Here is a 23,922-nt window from a genome sequence, read left to right as displayed (position 1 = left end):
CACAGAATGGATTTTTCATCTTTTGAAAAAGCTATTGTTTGATTAATGAAAATTCTTTGAAATTTTCTGTGATAAACAACTCAATGGAATACAACAACGAGAGCATAGGTTCGAGTTGAGAAAAGATACCATATTTTATTGATCGGAATTTGCTGATATTTTAAGCCTTTTAAGGCTCATTATGAGCAGCTAGCCAGAAAGACGGCTTTCCGCTTTGAAATACTCTAGAAATTTTACAAATTTTGTATTCAATTCTCAATTAAGCTGCTAAGAAAAAAGTTGTTTGCGTTTCTGCTGCGAAGCTTTTTGTCCTCATTTCCAGAAAAGCAGATGTTTACAAAAAGGTTTTCTCCTGTTTTATGACCAAACATCACCTATGGGATTCCTTTGTCATTGGCCAAAAAAGCAATAAATTATTAACTTCCGCTCTTTATGCTCTTCAAAATTTTTAAATAAAGAAGAATGGCCTCGTAAATAAGTCTTTTTATTATTCTTTTACCACTTTAGGGCGTCATTTTTCCACAGATTAAGGTTGGAAAAATCTGAACTGCTTCATGCCAGGTTAACTTTTATTTGATGAGGAATTTTAACTTTTTAAAACTGTAAGTAGGTCATCATTTTTCTTAAGAATCTCCTCTACCCGGGTCGAATTTTTCTGCTAAAAAAGGCAAGAGCGGTATTTCAATGAGGGGAAAGATAACAACATTTTTAAAAAGAAAAATGCAGCTGAAAACTCTGCAATCGTTTTGGGCTGAAAAATATTCCTAATTTTTTGTCATTTTATCCCCTGCCCCACCCCTCAAAACAACCCTCCCACTTCATCTCCCCCACCACACACGCGCACTCGCACACATATACATACACACAGACACACATACAGAGCACTCACACGCGCACACACACACACACACACACACACACACACACACTAACAAACACACTAACACACACTTCAAAATCAATTGGCAGAATTTAGGGAAGACATTTGACCCGGGTTCTAGCATCATCAACTAAACAGATTTTTGGACAATTGAAGTTTTCGCTCGATTTCATAATTTTTACCACAGTTCTTTATCAGCTGGCGAAATGAACCGATGCGCCAAGATTATTTGTGTTATAATCTGCGGAGCTCTTTTGACTGTTCTGGCTATTCAAGAAGTCTTTACAATCGTAAATCAAGTTTCAGACAAAGCCTCTATAATCGAGTTCCAGAAAACTCCAAGTGGCGTATACGGAGACAACTTATTAGCTATTTTAATGTACGACGTGGAAACGAGGAACAGTGTTTCGATATTGGAGAAATGCGAGTGCTGGACTGGCTTTTATAGAAACAGATCTCAGCCATCCGGGGACTGTAGGTCAAGTGAAATTCCGGTGCCGACAGAAATGCGAACGGGAGGCATAAAGCTACTCTATACATTAGGGAAATGTTTTTTATTATGGCTGATAATTGGCTAAATGGCAAAATTCACTTCATAATTAACAATTTCCAAGTTCAAGCTGCGAGGGCTCAACAAACATTGATCATGGAACAGTTTGTTGGCTCAGGAAACGATTTTGTAGTTCTCCAAATGATATTATCGCCACGAAAAGGACTTAATGATCACGAGTCTTTCTTTTGGATCATACAATCCCGGATTGACCTTTCAGGGCAACCTTATCCATAAACCATATATGGTTCCATAGACGCCATGAGAAAAGTTATTGAATAATGTATGATGTTTTAATGGTTTTTACCTCAAATTCATTTTTGCATTCCAAAGATAGGCAAATTTTTTTTGACAGCTATTGTGTTCTTGGTAACCATATACAAGACCATAAACTTCTATGGTACCATGCAAGAACCAGGAATATCCGTTGGCTTGGATATGTTGCCAAGAAAACATTGAACTTGAACTTCCTCTAAATCTCATTTCGCGAAACTTTCAGTGTTGTACGCCATGAAACAGATCATTTAAAAGTAGTTTGGAAGATTTCTTCGATTAGGCACGCATGGCTCCCTGTGGTACCACGAACCTCAGTGGTCTTGAATGTAGTTTCCAAGAACGCATGAACTTGAAAAAATTTTGACCCCTCTCCGAAGACCTTTTGGTTCACAAAACATTTTCAGCAGCTTGTTTCACGTCTTTTTCACAGCCATCGTTTATAATTTCATAATGTCCAGTATATGGTTGCAAAGATTACATAAACGGCAAGCATGGCTTGGATATGGTTGCGAAGAAAAGGTCCATGATGGTTGCCACAGAATTAAATTGATCTTGTAATTTATTTTTATCATTCGTCTTCTGCAATCCTTTGAGTAAAAAAAATATATTTATATCCTAATTTTGCCTGCATTTATCAAGTATGACCACTTTTTGTATTCGCTAAATATGGAATATGCTTCCTGGATGTCTCGCGTGGTCGACTAAATTTTCTGAAATATAAGGTCAGCAAGATAATGATCAATATTAACGCTTTAAAACTTTGCAGACCAGAAAACCGCATTTCTCAATCTCTCAATTCCTTGCGATAAAGTATCTTGATAACTAAATTAGGAACATTTACGGTTCAATATAACAATCATGCATTGCTTTTTACGAGCCATATACGACTGCTGAATTACAGATACGATATACAAGTGGCTCCTAAAAACCAGAGTTTTCTATCGGTTGTTGTTGCTTATTTTCTTGTTTTTCTTTATTTATTCTTCAATTGAAACGTAACAAAAAACACTATATGAGCACTCTTTTGAAGCTATCGTCATCACAGCTAGAATTATGGATGCAATGAAACATATATTCTAGATTTTGGTAGCTCTTATTCTGTTGCGACTTCTTGTCAGATGTTTTCGGGAAAGAGTAACTCTCAGGTTTTTTGGCGGTAAAGTAATCATCGGCAAAGTTCATTCTTTTCTTGAGTTCACAAGCTCATTGGGAACATGCTCCAATAAGGAGGGCAGGGGTTGAAGATAATCTCGATTGTCGTTTGATCCGATGTCCTTGAACCTATGGAAATGAAAATACTGTAAGGGTAATAACATCAAAGGGCTGGATGTAGCTCATGTTGCCTAAGGACGGAGCAAAAAGTTTGAATAAAAAACTACGGTGACAAAAGCCGTGCGAGGCCGGCGACCGGACGAACGAACGAGCCGTAAGCCGTTTTTATTTTGGCAACTCGTACTTCACCGTCTCGTCCAGGAGATGTTTCCACAACCCTTCCAAGTGGTCAAATTCCTCTCGGCGTCAAGCCTTTGAGTACCCATACAACATCTCCAACTTTCAGAGGAGGCTGGTTATTATCTGTCCATTTACGTCTCTTGAGTGATGCCGGAAGGTACTCAATAATCAAACGCAGCTACACGTGGTTCATCAAGTGCTGAACGTGCTTCCAGTTCTTGAAACTAGCTAGATGTTGATCTCCAAAGTTTCCGGGTGGCGGGGAACTATAGGGGCTTTGAATGAGAATATGGTTAGGAGTGAGTGGTTCTTCGTTTTCAGGCTGGTCGGCAACTTTTGTCACGGGTCTGGAATCCAGGATTGCTTCAACTTCAACCACTACTGTCTCAAAGATATCGAAGGAGAGACGCTTAGATCCTAGAATGATCATGAGTGTCTTCTCGGCGCTCAGAATCAATTGCTCCCACGCGTCACCGAATGGAGGGCCGTACGGCGGTTTAAATTTCCATATGGTTTTGACTGCAGCTAGGGCTTTATAAATCTTGTCTTTATCTAAAGCCTTAACCGACTTCTTCAGCCCTTGGGAGGTGCCGGCAAATGTTTTTCCGTTATCGCTGTACAATAAAATAGGTTGGCATCTTCGGCAGGTGAACCGTCGATATGCATTGAGGAAGGTGTCTGTATTTAAATCTGGACAAGTTTCCAATTGGACTGCTCGCGTAACGAGGCATTTAAAAATAAATCCATAATGTTTCTCAATTTTGCTTTCACTATAAAACGGGCCAAAGAAGTCCAGTCCTGTGTTGGCGAACGGAAATTTAGTTTCTTCTGTGGGGAAGCGGAATGCAGGAAGTGGGGCCATTATTGGTTGTATAATCTGAGTGTCAGAAAGGCGACACAGAAAATATCGGTATTTTTTGATAGGAGTGTTTTTCGCAGTCCAATGACGTAGTAATATTGTTGTACGAATGCTTTGACCAGTTCCGTTGCTTGATGAGCACAAATTCTTTGAGCCTGTTCAAGGTACAGTCTCGCGATCTTTTCCTTTGCCTCCAAGATTATTGGACAATTTTCGATCTCCAATTCTGTTGGAACAAATAGGAGACGGCCACTAGATCGTAGGATTCCGTTTTGGTCAACTATTAGATGCAAATTTCTCAATTTTCTCTTGACGTCTAACTTTTTTGTTCTTCTAAATGCGCTGGTTGTTGAAGAGAAAGCATTGTTTTGAGACAACTTTAACAGAAAATTTTGAGATAAACAAACATAATCTTTAGTGTATTGACATTTGTTCGAACGATTCTTCTTAGCTCTGTAAATTAAATTGAATATATTTGCGAAGGTTAAAAGTAGCTTCTTCCACGTTGAAAACCGGTTCGGGTCTAGAACTGGTTTGATTGATATTTTTTTATTTCTGGTTACGGCACCCAAGGTTGAAACCTTTTTCATATCTTTCCAAGAAATATCAGTGTTCTGCAAAAATTGTGGTGCTGTAAGCTATTTCGGGTGGATTTCTGATGGCTCATGGCCACACGATCCATGGTCGCCTTGATTAATATAAGTTGACTTTTTCAAATTTCAATGTCATTTCGGTTTGTATCAATGTGCGGAAGTGTGTACCTAAAACGGCTGCTTCGATTTCTAATTTTGGAACACTAATTTGTTTAATTGGTGCAACTTTGCATTTTCCCAGCAGAAAATATGTTTGAAAGATTTCCTTCTGTTTTTGGGTGCGAATGTAAACAACGGCTGCCAATGAAACAGTTGAGGCGTCAACAAAGACATGGAACTGGTGATTATTTTCCTGATTCGTTGAGGTGTTCAAAATCTGTGGATTTTGATAACAGGCATGGCAAAATAACTATCGAGCACTTTTTGTAGGTTGGAATGTAGTTCTGCGGGAAGTGGTTCATCCCTCTTCTTGCCTGGCTTCCAGACCTGTTGTAAAAGCATTTTGATTCTAATTGTTAGCGGGGACAAAATTTCTAGGGGACCGAAAATGGTTGATACTGAACTAAACATTTTCCTTTTTGTATACTCACTTTCATTTCGGGGAAATTGTTCTAATGTGTTCATTAGAAAACAGTCAGGTCTCATATTCCATTTCTGACCGAATACTCTATTGATCTCTTTCAGTTGATCTCGGCCTTCTTGGTCAATGAACCTTTGGGCTTCATGTTTGTTTGACACAAATTTTGTCAAGCGAAAGCCACCTTTATGAAGGCTATTTTTAGTCTGGTTAAAGGTTTCAATTGTTTCTTCTATAGACGTCAAAGAATGGATATAGTCGTCCATATAAAAATGGTTTTTTATTGCCTTAACTGCTTTTGGAAATTCAACTGCTTTATCTTCTGCGCAACGATTCAGCACGAAAATTGCACAAAATGGGGAGCAGGTTGCTTCAAAAATTAATCTGGTGAACTGGTATTGGTTAACCATCTCTTCATTGGGCCAGAGAAAGCGTAGTGCAGATTGGTCCTCATGCCTTATTGCTATCTGCATTAACATGCCTTCGATATCAGAGAGAATGGCAACTGGATTTTCACGAAAACTCAGAAGAATTCCTACCAAGTTGTTCAGCAAATCTGGTCGCGTGATCAAAATAGAGTTCAAAGATTGGCCTCTAAACTTGGCCGCCGCATTTGCTACTCTGCGCACCTTTCCGGGCTTGTTTGGATTAACCACCGGGCGATGAGGCAAATACCAAATTTTCTCAGGTTCTGGCAGCTGGATTTCAACTGGCTTGACATAAAATTTTGAAGATATTTTGTGAGAGTTTGCTCATACAACTCTTTCAATTGGATGTCATTACTGGGTTGCTTCTGAAGACGTTTCAGCTGGCTGAGAGCTGCAAAATAATTTTTTTTCAATTCTCAATCGTTTTTTCCAAGGTAGTCCAATTTCGTACCTCTCACCATTGTAGTTGATTGTCTTGTTCATTATGTCTAGGGCTTCCTTATCAACGGAATTCGTAGATTCACTCTAGGCTTGAGTTCCTTCGGCTTCGATTTTGCAGAACTGCTGAAGCAACTCATCGAGGGGCTGATCGTCGGAGCTTTATCGTGATACGTGGTAGATCGCTGTTTGGGTTGCTTTTGTACTCTTTCATACTCTCCAACTAGGGTCCATCCAAGCTTTGTCGTTACGCCGAATGGCTGCTTTTTAGTTGCGGGTACGACTTCAACTGGATGTGTGAAAGCAAAAGTGTTTATTCCCAAAAGGGCACCGATTTTGCCTTCAGCTGTTTCGGGGAAGTGAATGTGATGCAATTCTTTGAATGTATCGCAAAGCTGGTTGAAATTAAATGTATTAGCTGCTGCTACATTTAAACAGGGAGTTCTATTAGTTGTTGTAACTTGAACTTTTGATTCCAAGTTTTGGAGGGTGCAATTGTCACTTTTTCAGAAATTTTTGAAAGTGGCATATCATGTTCTCTGTTAGGATACTGCAGCGTAGTGGCTTCTTCATCTTCAATTGGTAGGGCTTGGAAATCTGTGATTTTGTCGAGTATAAAAGTAAATTGGCTTCCAGGATCCATCAGAGCGTATGTATCGAAAGCTTTCTTGCCGTTTACAAAGAATACTGGTATAAATTGAAGTTGTTCTAAACATTCTTTTGGTGTAGACTGTAGATGATTCACGCTAAAATTTTGGTTGGAACTGTTCAAATTAGTGCGCTGAATTTGTTTCTGGTTTTTGTTTGCAAAAGACTGTCCGTAGCGGCTCTTTCGTGATTTGGGTGAGACACTTGCGTTGCTGTTACTTCCTGGTTCACATTGCTGTTTGACTGGCTGATTTTCTTGGTTGCTATCTTTTGTACCTGTGGAATTGCCGGTGGCAAAGCAGCTGGTGGACGCTGGATAATTCTACCAGGGTCATGCAGTGTTGGGTGGTGGTATCAGCTGCATGCTTGGCAGCGTTTTGTTGATGAGCAGTTTTGCTTCTTGTGTTTATTACTCAAACAGTGATCAAACTTTCTAGCAAAGATTGCTCTTGCTTACAAGGTCAAATCGTTGGCTTTGCTGCATTTTTGGTAATCGGGACAGATGGCTAGTTTATGGTTTCCCCGACATTTTTCACAAGAAATCTTTGGTTGATTTGCGTTGTTTAGGGACGGGAATTGTGGAGCGCTAGGTGGTTTCACAGTACCGCTAATGCTTATTGTTGTTGATTGTTTTCGGTTAGTCGGCTGTGCTGGAAAGACTGAAATTTGGTTACTTAAATTTCTTGCGTGATTATCGATGCTACTCAAGTTTCCAGGCTATTAAATATGTTTCTACGAAGATTATTTTTCTGGAAGTTTTCGCGGCTTATCTTATCGTGCACGTGCTTGAACTTCTAACTTTTTCTGAAATTCAAAACTAAAGTAGTTGGTGTTTCAATTAAAGTAACGGTGTGCTCTGTCCATTTGAGGAAGATGTTATGAGGGACTTTCTCTTTAGCTTTCCTCATAAGTGTTGAGCTCTGTAGGTCCGCTGTATATCCCAGGTATTTGAAAACTTGGTAATACTGGTGTTGTTATGTACGAGGCAAAAAGTTACTTATCCATTCGTGGTACTTCAATGGGTTGCCATTAAAAATTTGAATCGTAAGACGTGGTAATTTGATTGAGTGTTTATTTGTTGGATTCTGTCAATATGGAGCTGTGTTTGAGGTCCACGGTGAGAATTGATTTCAAATGAAGGTTTTTTGAATTTTTCATTGGAAATTGGATGTAATACGCTGGAATTCTGATGCGAATGTGGAAATGGTTGCTCCGTTTTTTGCTCTGCTGAAAGCAGTGCTTGTGGGGTAAACGTTGATATTGACTGAGAGATGGGGAAAATCTCAGTTATTGGTTTTGAACAGGTGTTTTTTTGAACACCGAATGGGTTGAGCGGTTCAATGCCAACGGTTTTGACTTCAGACTTTGGCTGGAATTGAGTAAAGATTCTAGGTTAAATTTTATTCTCTGTGTTTTTGATTTCCTGTTTATTGTGCAATTGTAAAGAAGGTAAGTTTGACTTTTGAAACATGTTTGGGTTTTGGTAGAAAAATCAGAGAACTGTTTAAAATTTGTCATTAGGTTACTCAGTTCAAAAGGTCGTTTTGTCTGGGGAGATCAAATTCTGGGTTCTGTGGGTTTTCTTGAATCTAATTTTTGATAGAACTGGGATTCATCAAGTGGGAATTATGTGTTCCTTGGTATTTGGAACATTCCATGCTCATTGGTTGAAACGTTTGCATCTGGAACAATTTCTCGGCGATATCTCGAGAAAATGCGGAAAGTATGTTTTTCGACTGAAAATGATTATTAAGGTTTTCCTGAGGGAAATGGTTTTGAAATTTATTTTGCATGCTTGTAAAAATAAACGGCAGGATTGAATCATTGTTTGTTTTAGGCTGCTGAGGGTTTAATGTAAATTGATCAACAGCAGAGTTTGTTGTAAGGGAATTTTCGTTGTTGCCATTTAAAAACTTTGACAACATTGGTTCGGTTATGTGGCATTCAGACAAAAACAGGGATGGTTTCTCCGATCTCGGTGGTAAAGATGGTGTTTTGTTGGAGAATGAAAAACGCTCTAGGTTGCTTGCTTCTGGAATCTAGTTCATTGATGGTGAGCATCTCCGTGAGGTTGGACTTCTGGCAGTCGTTTGAGCTGTTACACTGACATCATCGCGTATCCTAGTTGAAGATTAGCTGAGTAGTCCATCGTCATCTAAATTGCAAAATTCGTGTTAAAATTCTTCTAGACGTGACAGAAGGTTTGAATATCATTCCACGGCAGATGAAGTGCTGCTGGAGTTCGGACTTTCTTTTAACACGTCATGAGGTTTTGTTTTCAGCTCCTCAACATTTTCTTTTGCTTTATTGATGAGCAGGATGAGAGATCTGAAACAGTTTTGCTGATCAATTGAAGATTGCAGGAGATCAGGCTTGCTTTTCAAACTGAGTTCTGCAATTTTGATTTTTTTAACGCGTACTGACAACTTTGACTGTTCTTCTTTGTCATCTTGCTCTTGTTGGTCTTTTTTTCCGTACTAACAGGTAAAAAATGGCTTTGAAACCGGAGATACGCAAATTTCAAAGTTGAAAAAAAAGGTTTATGACACTGTAAGGCTAATCAGCCCCAGGTTTTTTTGTTATTGAAAATTACGACGCAGTTTTTCTGAAAAAAAAAACAGAATCCTAGTATTTTTTGTTGTGGTAAAATTAGCTAATTTTATCTCTAAAAGTAGATAAAGGTTTGTGCTCGCTTGTTTCGTTATAAAAAAAACACGACCAAATAGTTGCCAGACCGTTGGGAAATGAGAATGTTCTCTTTAGTAGAATGGTTTTTGTGACAAAATTTTACAAGGGCAAACAATTTTTTTGAAGAAGGAACCAGAAACGCTACTGCTGAGACCCTGTGTTGATGAAGATCAAAATGTGTCCTTAATGCGATGCGAATAGGCAACGTGAGCTACAGACAAGCTGACAAGACAACTCAATTTGTGCTAAAGCTCGTTTGAAATTCTTTCCCTTTAAGTTGAACTGCTTGATTCTTGTTTTTTTTCCACAGCATTTGAGATCTTTACTTTGAAAATTCCTCCCGCTCTTGTAACTGCTGACACTAAGATTTGAGGATCATATACTATGGTAACTACTGACACCAAAAATGCTCTCTTCTTCTATCTGGTGACTACTGAGACCAAAAAGGGGTAAAGGGACCTCTTTCGACAACTTCTGAGACCGCGGACAAAAAGGAAGAGACGTTGGAGTTATCCAAGGTTTATTTGCACTAGCGAATTTGAATGGATAAATTTTTCGAGCTTTTGATTTTCTTGCTTTAGAGCTAAAGAAAAGACAGTTCTTAATTTTCCTTTTTTTGTTTTTCTTGAGAAGCTGTTTTCAGTGCATACTACCCCATTAAGTAGGCGTGCGGCTAGTACTATGCAGCAGTTGAAAACAAAAAAAAGTGACTTCCTGGTTTTCTCAAGAATACATACCACCCCATTAACTAGTCTCGCGGCTAGTAGTATGCAATTAAGGTCAAAGAAAAACAAATTTCTTTGTAGGTTTTTTGAAGAAGCGTTTTTGGAAATTTTCTCTCCGTTCTTCACGGTTTTGCAGAATGATTAAATATTTTCTCAGTTTGTGCTGTAATGAACTGAGAAGGTTGATTCAATAGGTCTTTTTAAAACCCGATTGATGATTTAAACAAACGTTAGAAAAAAATGTGTTTTGATTTCTAAAAGTCAGAGAAGCAGTTTTGCCACGTTTCTATTTCTCCTTTGCAGTTTTGCAAAAATGATAAAAACTACTTATAAGTCTGTTTTGAAATAAACTGACGGGGTGCGATCAATAGGTTTTCTTGCATCTAATAAATGTTTTAATCAAAACGATGGAAAAATGTTTTTAAATTTTTTTTTGTGTGAAGAAAGCAATTTTGCCAATTATTTGTTGCCTCTTTACTAAACGCAACAATCGAAATAATATTTTGAAGCTTGTTTTATTAGAAACTGACGGGGCTCAATGAATAGGTATTTTTTGATCTACTAATCGTATTTATCAAAACTTTAAGAAAACGTTTTTTTTTTTATTTTTTAAAGTCATAGATGCAATTTTGCTAAAATCAAGTTGTTTCTTTACTAAAAAGTAAATTCATCAACTAACTTTAAAGCTTTTTTCAAAACAATCTAAGGAGGGTCAATTAATAGGTTTTCTTGGATCTACTAATTGTTTCTAACAAAATGTCAAAAAAAAATTTTTTGAGTCTAAGAAGCAATTTTGCCATTTTCAAGTTGCCTTTTTATTGAAATGCAAAATGTATAAATTAACTTTTAATCTTGTTTTGTAACAAACTGAGGGGCTCAATGAATATTAGTTGGTGTTTCAATTAATGTAACGGTGTGCTCTGTCCATTTGAGGAGGATGTTATGCGGGACTTTGTCTTTAGCTCTCTTCATAAGTGTTGAGCTCTGTAGGTCCGCTGTATATCCCAGGTATTTGGAAACTTGCAATAAATTTTCAAGAACGAAGTAAAATCAACAAGGTTTCGCTTGTTATTGTCATTAGTTGATTTGCAGTTTGCCGATTGATTTATAAAGGCATTCACCATTATTGTAGGATCAACAAAATATGACATGAGTTCGTTCAAAGCTGTGCTATAATAAGCAGGATCACATGAATACGCTTGGATAAAATCTTTTGCTTTGTCAATAACTGCATTTTGCTCGTACGCGATACGATATGTGTAAGTAATACTGGTGTTGTTATGTACGAGGCAAGAAAAGTTACTTATCCATTCGTGGTACTTCAATGAGTTGCCATTAATATCTTGAATCGTAGGACGTGGTAACTTGATTGAGTGTTTATTTGTTGGATTTTGTCAAAATGGAGCTGTGTTTGAAGTCCACGGTGAGAAATGATTTCAAATGAAGGTTTTTTGAATTTTTCAATGGAAATTGGATGCAATACGCTTGAAATCTGATGCGAATGTGAAAATGGATGCTCGGTTTTTTGCTCTGCTGAAGGCAGTGCTCAGGGAATAAACGATGAGATTGACTGAGCAATTAGAAAAATTTTAGTTATTGGTTTTGAACAGGTGTTTTGTTGAACACCGAATGGGTTGAGTGGCTCAATGCCAACGGTTTTGACTTATGACTTTGGCTGGAATTGAGTAAAGATTCTAGGTTAGATTTTGATTTTTTTGATTTCCTGTTTATTGTGCAATTGTAAAGAAGGTAAGTTTGGCTTTTGAAACATGTTTGGGTTTTGGTAGAAAAATCAGAGAACTGTTTAAAATTTGTCATTAGGTTACTCAGTTCAAAAGGTCGTTTTGTCTGGGGAGATCAAATTCTGGGTTCTGTGGGTTTTCTTGAATGTAATTTTTGATAGAACTGGGATTCATCAAGTGGGAATTATGTGTTCCTTGATATTTGGAACATTCCATGCTCATTGGTTGAAACGTTTGCATCTGGAACAATTTCTCGGCGATATCTCGAGAAAATGCGGAAAGTATGTTTTTCGACTGAAACTGATTATTAAGGTTTTCCCGAGGGAAATGGTTTTGAAATTTATTTTGCATGCTTGTAAAAATAAACGGCAGGATTGAATCATTGTTTGTTTTAGTCTGCTGGTGGTTTAATGTAAATTGATCAACAGCAGAGATTGTTGTAAGCGGAGTCTCGTTGTTGCCATTTAAAAAATTTGACAACATTGGTTCGGTTCTGTGGCATTCAGACGAAAACAGGGATGGTTTCTCCGCTCTCGGTGGTAAAGATGGTGTTTTGTTGGAGAATGATAAACGTTTTAGGTTGCTTGCTTCTGGAATCTAGTTCATTGATGGTCAGCATCTCCGTGAGGTAGGACTTCTGGCAGTCGTATGAGCTGTTACACTGACATCATCGCATATCCTAGTTGAAGATTGGCTGAGTGGTTTATCGTCGTCTAAACTGTAAGATTCGTGTTAAAATTTCTCTAGACGTGACAGAAGGTTCGAATATCGTTCTACGGCAGATGAAGTGCTGCTGGAGTTCGGACTTTCTTTTAACACGTCTTCTAGTGTTGTTTTCAGCTCCTCAACATTTGCTTTTGCCTTATTGATGAGCAGGTTGAGTGGTCTGAAACACTTTTGCTGATCGATTGAAGATTTCAGGAGATCAAGCTTGTTTTTCAAACTGAGTTCTGCAATTTTGAATTTGTTTAACGCGTACTGACAACTTTGACTGTTCTTTTTTGTCATTTTGCTCTTGTTGGTCTTTTTTCCGTACTAACAGGTAAAAACGGCTTTGAAACCGGAGAGATTTCAAAGTTGAAAAAAAAATAATTATGGCACTGTCAGGCTAATCAGACCCAGGTTTTTTTGTTGTTAAAAATTATGATGCAACTTTTCTGAAAAAAATAGAATCCTAGTGTTCTTTGTTGTGCTAAAACTAGCTAATTTTATCTCTAAAAGTAGATAAATGTTTGTGCGCGCTTGTTTCATTATATCAAAAAACATGACTAAATAATTGCCAGAACGTTGGGAAATGAAAATGTTCTCTTTAGTCGAATAAATATATGGCTTTAGAATGTTTTGTGTGACAAAATTTTACAAGGCAAACACTTTTTTGAAGAAGGAACCAGAAACGCTACTGCTGAGACCCTGTGTTGATAAAGATCAAAATGTGTCCTTAATACGATGCGAAAAGGCAACGTGAGCTAGAGACAAGCTGACAAGACAACTCGATTTGTGCTAAAGCTCGTTTGAAATTCTTTCCCTTTAAGTTGAACTGCTTGATTCTTGTTTTTTTTCCACAGCTTTTGAGATCTTTACTTTGAAAATTCCTCCCGCTCTTGTAACTGCTGACACTAAGTTTTGAGGATCATATACTATGGTAACTACTGCCACCAAAAATGCTCTCTTCTTCTATCTGGTGACTACTGAGAACAAAAAGGGGTAAAGGGACTTCTTTCGACAACTTCTGAGACCGCAGACAAAAAGGAAGAGACGTTGGAGTTATCCAAGGTTTATTTGCGCTAGCGAATTTATATGGATAAATATTTCGAGCTTTTGATTTTCTTGCTTTTGAGCTAAAGAAAGGAGAGTTCTTATTTTTCCTTTTTTTCGATTTTCTTGAGAAGTTGTTTTCAGTGCATACTACCCCAATAACTAGGCGCGCGGCTAGTAGTATGCAGCAGTTGAAGCCAACAAAATGTGACTGCTTGGTTTTGTCAAGAATACATACTACCCCATTAATTAGGCTCGCGGCTAGTAGTATGCAATTAAGGTCAAAGAAAAACAAATTTCCTTGTAGGTTTTTTTGAAGAAGAGTTTTTGGAAATTTTCTCTCTGTTCTTCACGGTTTTGCAGAATGATTAAATAATTTCTCAGTTTGTGTTGTAATGAATTGAGAAGGTTGATTAAATAGGTCTTTTTAAAACTGATTTATGATGATGATTTAAACAAACGTTAGAAAAAAAAGTGTTTTGATTTCTAAAAGTCAGAGAAGCAGTTTTGCCACGTTTCTATTTCTCCTTTGCAGTTTTGCAAAAATGATAAAAACTACTTATAAGTCTGTTTTGAAATAAACTGACGGGGTGCGGTCAATAGGTTTTCTTGCATCTAATAAATGCTTTAATCAAAACGTTGGAAAAATGTTTTTAAATTTTTTTTGTGAAGGAAGCCATTTTGCCAATTATATGTTGCCTCTTTACTAACTGCAACAATCGAAATAATATTTTGAAGCTTATTTTATTAGAAAATGAGAGCTCAATGAATAGGTTTCTTTGATCTAATAATCGTATTTATCAAAACTTTAAGAAAAAGTTTTTTTTTTTTAAAGTCTTAGATACATTTCTGCTAAAATCAAGTTGTTTCTTTACTAAAAAGAAAAAAACATAAACTAATTTTAAAGTTTTTTTCAAAACAAACTAAGGAGGGTCAATTAATAGGTTTTCTTGGATCTACTAATTGTTTATAACAAAATGTCAAAAAAACTTTTTTTTTAGTCTAAGAAGCACTTTTGCCAATTTCAAGTTGCCTCTTTATTGAAATGCAAAATGTATAAACTAACTTTTAATCTTGTTTTGTAACAAACTGAGGGGCTCAAAGAAAAGCTGTTGTTCGATCTACTAATCGTTTATAACAAAACGTCAAGAAAACGTTTTTTGTATTTATAAAGTCAAAGATGAAATTTTGCTAAATTCAAATTGCTTCTTTACTAAAAAGCAAAAATGATAAATTAACTTTAAAGCTTGTATTATAGCAGACTGAAGGGGCCTAATGAATAGGTTTTCTTGGATCTACTAATTGTATCTATCAAAACGTCAAGAACAATTTTTGAAATTTTTGAGTCTAAGAAGCAATTTTGCCAATTTTAAGTTGCCTCCTAATTCAAGTGGCAAATGGATAAATTAACTTTGAAGCTTGTTTTGATACAAACTGAGTGGGCTCAATGAATAGGTTTGCTTGGATCTGCTAATTGTTTATAACAAAATGTCAAGAAAAATTTTTTGAATTTTAAAGTCTAAGATGAAATTTTGCTAAATTTGCTTCTTTACTAAAATGGAAAGTCGATAAACCGACTTTGAAGGTTGTTTTCTAACAAAGCCAGGGTGCCAATCAACAGATTTCAGTGGATCTAATAAAGGTTTTAATCAAAACTTTAGAAAAACCTCTTTCTGAATTTTTGAGTCAAAGAAGTTGCCTTTTTTGTAAAATGCAAAGTCGATAAACTGAGTGCAAAGCTTGTTTTCTAACAGACCCAGGGGGGCCAATCAATAAGTTTGTTGGATTTATTAAAAAGTTTTAATTAAAACGTCAGAATAACTTTTTTTGATTTTTGTCTCTCAAGAAAGCACTTTTGCGTTTTTTTCGCTTTTCGAACAAATATTTTACATCAACAACTCAACTAAAGAAAGTCAATTTAAGGTCCCACTGAAGGGTTCTGTTTTACTAGTAATTTTAATGTCAAGTAGATTTTTTGCGACAAACCAAAAAATGTTTTTAAATTTTTTCGATGAAAAAAAAACGCTATATCGTTTTTTCGTGCAATTTGTGTGTTTTTCGTGCAAAGTAACACATATAGTTTCTCACGGCTTTTTCTTTCATAAATGATCCACAAAAGCTCGTTGGGGGACAATTTTTTTGTGATTTTTTTGTCGCAATAAAACTTTAAGTTTTTTTGGATACGTTTAACCGGGGAAGTGACTTCTGGAACCTCGGGCGATCATCTCTTGGTGACATCTGCAACCAAAAAAACTCAGGCCTTCTTGATCGGGTGACGTCTGTAACCCTTAAAAAATCTACTTGTCTTTGGTGACGTCTGCGACCAAAAAATTGTCTTGAGGGGCTTTCCTTGTCCAGCTGCTTCTTCCTCTTCTGTCGCTCTTTCACAAACTTTCAGCTGTGTGTGTGTGTCTCTTCTCGTAATTCTCGATAGCTCAGGGGGACGCTAGTTGTTGTGATAGTGACTGGTGACTGGTGGTCTTTTTTTCGGACAATCTTGGTAAGGTTTCTTTGTCTTTGGGGGGGGGGTGATGTCACACTCTTTGTTTTTTTTTTAAAAAAAAAATTCCGTTTCAGAAACTGGACTATGTTTCTTTGATCACGGAGGTAGGTCTCCATTTTATGTAATGAAGCATATATTCTAGACTTTTGGTTGCTCCTATTTAGTTGCGACTTCCTGTCAGATGTTTTTGGGAAAGAGTAACTCTCAGGTTTTTTGGCGGTAAAGTAATCATCGGCAAAGTTCATGCTTTTCTTAAGTTCACAAGGAATTTTGTAATATTTTGACGATAGAACAGAAAAATTGTCGTTCTTAATAGTCTTTCACTAATGTGGGAGAACGGAAGAACTTAAACGGTTTGTAAAATCATAATTTTTTAATCGGTTGCTGTTGCTAATTTTCATGGTCGGAAACAATTTAAGTGCTTCTTTTGACTCGTCAAAAAACACTATGAGATGGCTTTTTTGAAGCACTTATCATCACAGCTAGAGTTATAAAGTTTTGTAACCTTTTGACGATAAAAGAGAAAAATGGTCTTTCTCAATAGTCTTTGGCTAATATTGGAGAACGGAAGAACTTAAACGGTTGGTAAAATCATAACTTTTTATCGGTTGCTGTTGCTTATATCCACGTTTTTTAAAAACTAATTGCTTCTTCTAAAACGTCAAAAAAGCACTATATGGGCGCTCTCTCGAAGCAATCGTACATGTTCTTGTGTTTGGTTTCAATGTTTGAATGCACCAATGATGACGTAGCAGGATTACTAAGAGTCGTATAGGACTTTTTGCAGTTGCTCAGATTCTCTTCTGGTGCTCAATCCAGACAAACGATGGCATATGTAACGATGTTTCATTTCATTCATTTCTACATGCTTAATATCAAAATTGACTAGCGGTCTTTTTTCTCTGAGATTAATTTTCTTACTAAGGTTTTCATAAGTGGCATTGAATACATTAGGTGATGTGTCTGTTTTAAACAAGTTGATGAGCTCGATTATTTATATAGTTATGCAGCTATAAGGTAAGAACTACATAAAATATATAGCTATATAGTTAAATCTTTAGTTATGTAGTTTTATCACTTTGACAAAGATATGTCGATATCAAGTTACTTATAAAATTATTTAATAGTAAAAAAATTTAGTTTAGTTCTATAGTTATATAGAAGCATTTCCCTTTTTCAGTGTTGGACTCTCCAACCAATTTTAGTAGCGGTGAATTCTTGGAAATAGAGTGCAACAGTGAGAATGGAATCTACTTCAGTTTCCTAACTTTGCCTATTGGACTGACAGATCTGATGGTCATGATCCAAGACTTCGATCAATTTCAGAAGGTCAGGATGCATTTCTTTGATCAAATTTCATTTCGAACAAAAGGGTTTTGCAAAAATGCGGCATTTGATTTGTCCTGATTGTTTTTCTATTCATGCCCAAATGTTAAAAGAGTTCGAACTGGGAACTATAATTATATTTTCACCAGACGATAAAATAGTTTTCAAATGATTAACGTCCAGATGACATGTTTGCCTCGATTTGTTAAAGCAAATTTGCTCCAATTGTATCGAAAATTCATTTTAGTTTGTTACCACATGTGTTTTTCTAATAACCGTCGTGAAAAGCACCTGCTTATACGAAATTCACGGAAATAATAATTTGAGCACCCGGACCTGAGTTTCAGAGCAATTCAGAGCTAAACCAGCACCTTTCAGAAGTAAAAACTTAATTCAGTTCTGAAATATTGCATCTCCAGAATATTTTAAGTTTCATTATGTGCAGTTTCTCTTCATTATGAATATATTGAGGTCATAGAGTTCACTCAGACTAATTTTATCCTGTATAGCATGAAAATTACTCAAACTCCAAAAATAAGTCTGAGCAGAATAATGTCATACTTTTGTAGCTTATAACTGGTAATTAGTATAGTATTCTACGCACTATTTATACAATAGCTAATTTGCAGGCAATTATCCCATAGCTCATTCTAGCTTAGTGGTTACAACTTTCTACGCAAATTATTGGTACAAGTACCCACGCGAATGTTCGAATTGCATATCAAGCTACATTTGTTGGCAGGAGTTTAGGTGAACAAATAATTTTTCATGAAATGAGTTTTACGGAAAAATCAAGACTGGCCAGAGTAAATTTTGACGTGAACAGGGTACTGGACAGCCTAAAAAACAGAACGTCTCTAGCAAGATTCAGCGCTGATTTGCCCTGCTACCAACATCCGGGCAGCAACAAACTGGAGTAAAATTTGCATGTGAAATCTGAGAACATTGCCCAGATTCACGCGAGTAGAAATCAGAATATGGATGAAATCACCAGTGCACGATTATTGTAATTGACATAAAATTTGGACAAAAAAATTGGACACAAAAATTACTCTCCTTACTTTTTATAGAAAAAGTCTTCATTGGTTTTGTCATTATGGAATTTTTATGAATTTTGGACTCTTATTTTGCAACGCGTTTCACCTGAGAACGTTTCCCGTGTCGAAATTACCACTCTGATTATCCCCCAAACTGATGTAAGAGTAGGGGGCTAATGGGGGTAGTTGGGGGAAATTTCAGACTTTACGCCCCAAAAATACTTCCAAAAAGATGTAAGATTAGGGGGTAACACGACGTTGTAAGATTAATCGGGAGTAATCTGGGGAATTTTCAGATTTTACTGCCCCAAAAAAATTATTACCACCAAAAAGATGTAAGATTATGCGGGGGCTTCCAAAGAGAGTTTTCTGTTTACTTATAACATGGAGTTCTATTCCTATTGCGGCTTTTCGAATTTACAGAATGCACAAAAAATAAAAGAATTTAGGATCTTTTCCGTTTGCGCCCCGCCCGCCAGTACGTTATGCTCACCCAGTTGCAGAGTAAGTGGCATTACATGTTTAATCATTATGTAGAAATATGGCACGTGCGTCTGGGCGGTGCAAAAAATTTGCAGCCACTAAGTGGGGGGGGGAGGGGGCAGACAGAAAAGCTCTGAAATTTAGCTTTAACATTTGCAGGTTGCAGGTAAGCAAAATTGTAGGTAACAATACGTGCGATAATGATAGGCTCAATTTGTCTTTCATCGCAGGAAAAGTGTGTAGGAAATCGTGACCGCAGAACTAAAAACTTCGTATTTCCGCTTGCAACTTTAGAAAACTCAACTCGCGATTGAAAAAAGCAGTCATACGCTCTAAAAATTTATGAGTCTTAATTGAGAAGGCTTGTAGTAGCCGGAAGTCAGCTGCTAGACTAAATGAGAGATATTGTAAAACATATGCCCTGTAACACATTTAATTAAGCAATTAACAATTTGTGCTTTGCTTAACTGATTGCATAATTGTTGAAAACATGTGGGCACCTTTCCGTTGATGCTTTTGTTTTAGTGGTGTGTTATGTACATGCCAAACTAAGACCCATGTAAAGGTACTGTATATTGAGAAAAACGTTTTACCTGCTCAAAACTTATTACTTGGGTATTCCTGTTTTCTCTCCATCAACAGAAACTTCGCAATAATGTTTTTTTAAAAAATCAAACTGTGCTTCAATTTTGCGTCTAAAATGATTATACAGTTAACTCAATTGTACCTAGATTTATCAATTAAACTGTTTTTTAATACAACTCATTTAGCTAACTGCAAACTCAAAACACTACCTCAATTTCTGAGTAGAAATCCCTGCAAGTTTTCTTGAACTCCCAATTTTACCACCCCAATTTTTTACCTTTTACCTGCAAAAAATAGACAAAGATAAAATTGCAGATGGACGCACCAATAAGAAGTTTAAAAACGCAGGCAAAAATCTAGGTAAGCTTAAATACAACCTAACCTGATTTGGCCTTTTAAAAAGCCTAGAATTCTAGGTTCTAAAAATTTCTAGGTAAGTGTACCTGTAAAACAAAAACGAAAACTGCAGAAAAGTTAACCTAGAAGAATTTGCCAGAAAATTCTAAGGGTTTTCACTTGTAAAATCTAGGTATATCGTGTTTACATTTGCCTAGATTTTCATTCGCAGAAGTAAAATTCCATCTAAATCTTGGCTTAATTTCCGCCTATATTTTATTGATAAAACTACCTAAAACTGTTTTTGCAGGTAAAGTTCTAGGAGGCTTGAGTTGCAAATTATCGGTAATTTGTTTGCAGTTTTACCGATAATATCACGAAACGGAATGTGTTTGCAGATTTTTTCCAGGTGAGATGCAATGAAGAACCATTGCATTGACAAAATTTAGGTAATTTTATCTCCATTTTATAATCAAGTTACCTGCCAATTTTTTCAGGCGTGTTTTCAAATAAAAATTGATCAGTTATGACCAACTTCTTAAAAATTGTGTATATCTTTAGGACCTATGTTTTAAGAAAAATGTTGTAAGCGTGAAAACTAGTTATATGCAGCGAATAGATTTCAAGTTTGCATTAAAATCACCGCTTTAGCACGGACTTAGTACCTAAGTACCAAAATGAGAGAAATCTAATTGAATAAAAACTTCAGAATTGTCTCTCTTAATACTTATTGTGAATAGTGGATTTACAATTACCTTTATCACTGTTCACAAGAAACACAATATATTTAAATAATCTGATCTATAACTTGAATGAAAAATACTCAGATATCTGCTTGAAAGCAACATTTGTGCGTTCAGTGCAAATTTACAATCATTGATAATTTAAATGCATATAATATGTTTATGCAATTGATCTTGCTCACCTATTTTGAAATTTACTTTTACAACTCATCTTGGTACTACCTTGACTAGCAATGTGAGCCCGCGTGCTGTAAGATGGACAGTGCTGATAGATCGGTTCGAAAAAATTGAACTCTCTCTCTCTCTCAATCATTTACCTTTTGAATATGCTTTAGAGTTGTAATTTTTTTCGTTGAAATGTACGTTGCAGGAAATGTTTTTGTAGGACCTTCCTTTAACCTTTTTGAGTATTTTAATTTTCATGCTTGCATACAGTTTCCTGAGAGATAGTTTCTGTAAAACTTTATCCTATTTTTGTTCTGTCTTTTTTGGTCGTAAATTTTCAATATCTAAGTCATTTGATAGATGTTTTTCGTTAACTTTTGGCAATACTTAGTTCTCTGCTCCAGAAATTCCCCCGTAGGACCAATTGTTTATAATTCTAAGGAAAACGGGAAAGTTGTACCCCTTTTTGATACTTTTCCTGTCGACATATAAACCATCTGAAAAAAAAATCATCTCAACTACATAGTGAAAACAGTCCGAATCATAAAAAAGACAATAAATTTGGTCGTAATTTGTCCAAAAACGTACATTAATAGCTAAAATGGGCGCTGAATTGGACCTAAATGAGCTCTATGAGTTTTTTATGGCCCTTTGCAGCTCCCCTTAACTCTCTTTTATCAAAACAACAAGCCACAATAAGATTTCAGGTACGTGTCGTGAAATTCTAGGACAAATCATGGCACGTTGCGACACTTTTTCTGGTCAATTCGAAAATGGAACTATAAACGTTTCAGACTTGGCAATTTCTAATACTTGAAGTACGACGTGATCATCACTGATTAGCCAACCGGCGACGTGTATTTCATCGGAGAGGCAGAAAACTTACCCTAAATATAGAAATACAGATCTTGTATTAAGTAAAATTAATTTATTTATCGAACGGGATATCTCTGATTTTTGAAAAATTCGGCGAATTGGCATGCTGCTGGAATTGGCAGGATGCTGGAATTGGCATGATGCTGGAAAAAAGTTTTGTAAAAAAGTGCGCAATGTAGAACCAAATGTATTAAAAAAACGCCCATTTTAAAAAATGAATCTATGCCTAATGATTTGTACATGACAGTACTCTGAAAAGCGCTGAATTCTCGATCTAGTTGACCAGCAGTCATTTTTTGTGATATGAGTACAAAATGGACTTATTTTTCTTTAGTATTGGGGAAGGAACTTCGCCACGCGACCTACGAATGTCTTCACGGGAGGCCACAAAGTCTTGATCAAACTCAGCGAGACCCAGTTTGTCAATTCGGACGGAACTGTCGAACGTGAAAGCCGATTCATTAACTCCGAAGTGTCTAGCACTGCAAATGCGAATGAGTCCATGTCTCAAATAGTTCTGCTTTGGGACAGTGATGTTTGCAAGAAGGTGTCAATTGTCAAAACAGGGAGTCTCCTGGGGATGCTCAAAATGATTGCAACTTTGCTTCTGGCATCCGAAAGAGTTTACGCGATGTATAAGAGAGCTTAATGTTTACAAAATTTTACAACTTACAACATTTTAGATATCATCACAATTTCAAAGACTGAATTAAATGGGCTATTACAAATGATAAATTATTCTTTAAATAGTTCTTTGAAACTAGAATTGCAATTATTTGGACACCGAACATCACCTGTTACTACCCCAATCATAATTGAACGGTTATGTCGCAAAATTGCGCACCATCTTGCAAGTTAGAAGTCCAATTTGTAAGATTCCTGCAAAATTTTAGATCACAAATTTCGGGGGAAATTAAAATTATTGTCTGATTGCACTTCAATTTAAAAAATAAGTGATCTAATGATCTGCAAATGAGCACCATTGAAGAAATTATTAACCACCTTTTTTTCATGCACATGTCAAGAAGATATAGCCTGAAGAATCCAGAAACAGAAGTTGATATCGACAATCGCCTCAACATCATAGTCATTAATAACACAAGCTATTCTATGAATCAAACGAACAGCGACTTGAATGCAACCAATTAAGTCAAAACTGAAGCAGAAAAAACAAGGAACCAGAAGAATAAATTCTGATTAACTGATTTTTAAAAGCTTCCATCACAAGTTGCCGGTCCAAATACCACCAATATGGGTAACACTTGCCATACTCCTTTTTGACACATATTTCTTGTTCATGTGGAAGGTATCATTAAAAAATATGAAAACAAATCGCCGAATGAAGCGAAAAAATGACAAAACCTCAGCGCCAGACAAAATTGATAGCTCTAAAGTTCAAAAAGAAACATTAATACAACGCAGAAAATTTAGGGTGAACTCAAACCCTTATTTAGGGTGAAATAATAAACTTTTCCAAATGTCTTAATTAAGCGCAACCTATAATTGTTTCAAATCAGGTGGAAGAGTTTTCTCATTGAATGGTTGAAATTTTCCATGGAACATGTCAGATATTCTGCTTCCTTGGTAGTTTTTTCCATCTTCATATCTACCAACAATGCCCAAAGAGAAGAAAAAATGAAAGATGTCAGTATGAAAAATTCTTTTTGAGATTATCTGGAATTTTACAGGTGAAAGGTGAATTCAAAGAATAAAGAAAAAGCGAATAGTTTATTATCTAGCTGTAAAAAAAATTATTTTTGGTTAAAATTGATTTAGTGTATTATATTGACGATTGTCAATTTTGAAACGAACCGTGCATGTACGGAACTGGATCTAAAAACAACCGTCCATATTCTGACCCAGTTCCGAAACAAACTAAGCACCTACTGACCTACTGACTTGGTTCTCAAATAAACCGTGCGCGTACTGGTGTGGTGAAATGAACTGTGCACGCATCGACTTGGTTTGGAAATTTTGCCAATGTGTAAAATAGTTTGAAAACAATTCAAAAGGATGTTTTAATTTGGAAGAAACCAATTAAATCAACGGCAAAATTATGTTTAAAATTTTATCAAGTTTTGGCGAGTCTTTTTTTAAATATTAATATAAAACTTGCAATGTTTTAAGACTGTAAGTCATCATCATACCCAAAAAGTACACTTTCCAGAAATCAGAGATCAATTAAGATCAATCAAAATTTTTTTAGTGATTAACTAAAGATTTCCAATTTTGATAATCTTTTACCAAAAAAATCCAA

The 23,922-nt window shown here is 36.2% G+C and overlaps 2 protein-coding genes across 2 annotated transcripts; one reads left to right on the top strand and one right to left on the bottom strand.

Moving 5' to 3' along the window:
* Positions 1 to 3,336: 3,336 nt before the first annotated feature.
* LOC142346214 (uncharacterized) lies at positions 3,337 to 4,020 on the bottom strand. The gene has a single exon (XM_075398728.1). It carries the CDS (start codon positions 4,018 to 4,020, stop codon positions 3,337 to 3,339), a length of 684 nt encoding a protein of 227 aa, XP_075254843.1.
* Positions 4,021 to 17,267: 13,247 nt separating this feature from the next.
* Positions 17,268 to 22,460, top strand: LOC142345375 (uncharacterized). The gene is made up of 2 exons (XM_075397409.1): positions 17,268 to 17,443; positions 22,000 to 22,460. The coding sequence occupies exons 1-2, from the start codon at positions 17,408 to 17,410 to the stop codon at positions 22,312 to 22,314; spliced, it is 351 nt and encodes a 116-aa protein (XP_075253524.1). The 5' UTR covers positions 17,268 to 17,407; the 3' UTR covers positions 22,315 to 22,460.
* Positions 22,461 to 23,922: the final 1,462 nt, after the last annotated feature.

The sequence above is a fragment of the Convolutriloba macropyga genome, chromosome 9 (assembly GCF_964194025.1).
Source record: "Convolutriloba macropyga chromosome 9, txConMacr16.3, whole genome shotgun sequence".
In the NCBI taxonomy this organism is placed as follows: Eukaryota; Metazoa; Xenacoelomorpha; order Acoela; family Convolutidae; genus Convolutriloba; species Convolutriloba macropyga.
This window is presented reverse-complemented; position numbering and strand designations above follow the sequence as displayed.

Bases quoted from the DNA above. Each gene is read 5' to 3' on its own strand.
- LOC142346214 (XM_075398728.1), bottom strand. From the start codon at position 4,020: ATGGCCCCACTTCCTGCATTCCGCTTCCCCACAGAAGAAACTAAATTT.
- LOC142345375 (XM_075397409.1), top strand. From the start codon at position 17,408: ATGGTCATGATCCAAGACTTCGATCAATTTCAGAAG. The intron at 17,444-21,999 runs GTCAGGATGCAT...ATTTTTCTTTAG, and splicing joins ACTTCGATCAATTTCAGAAG to TATTGGGGAAGGAACTTCGC.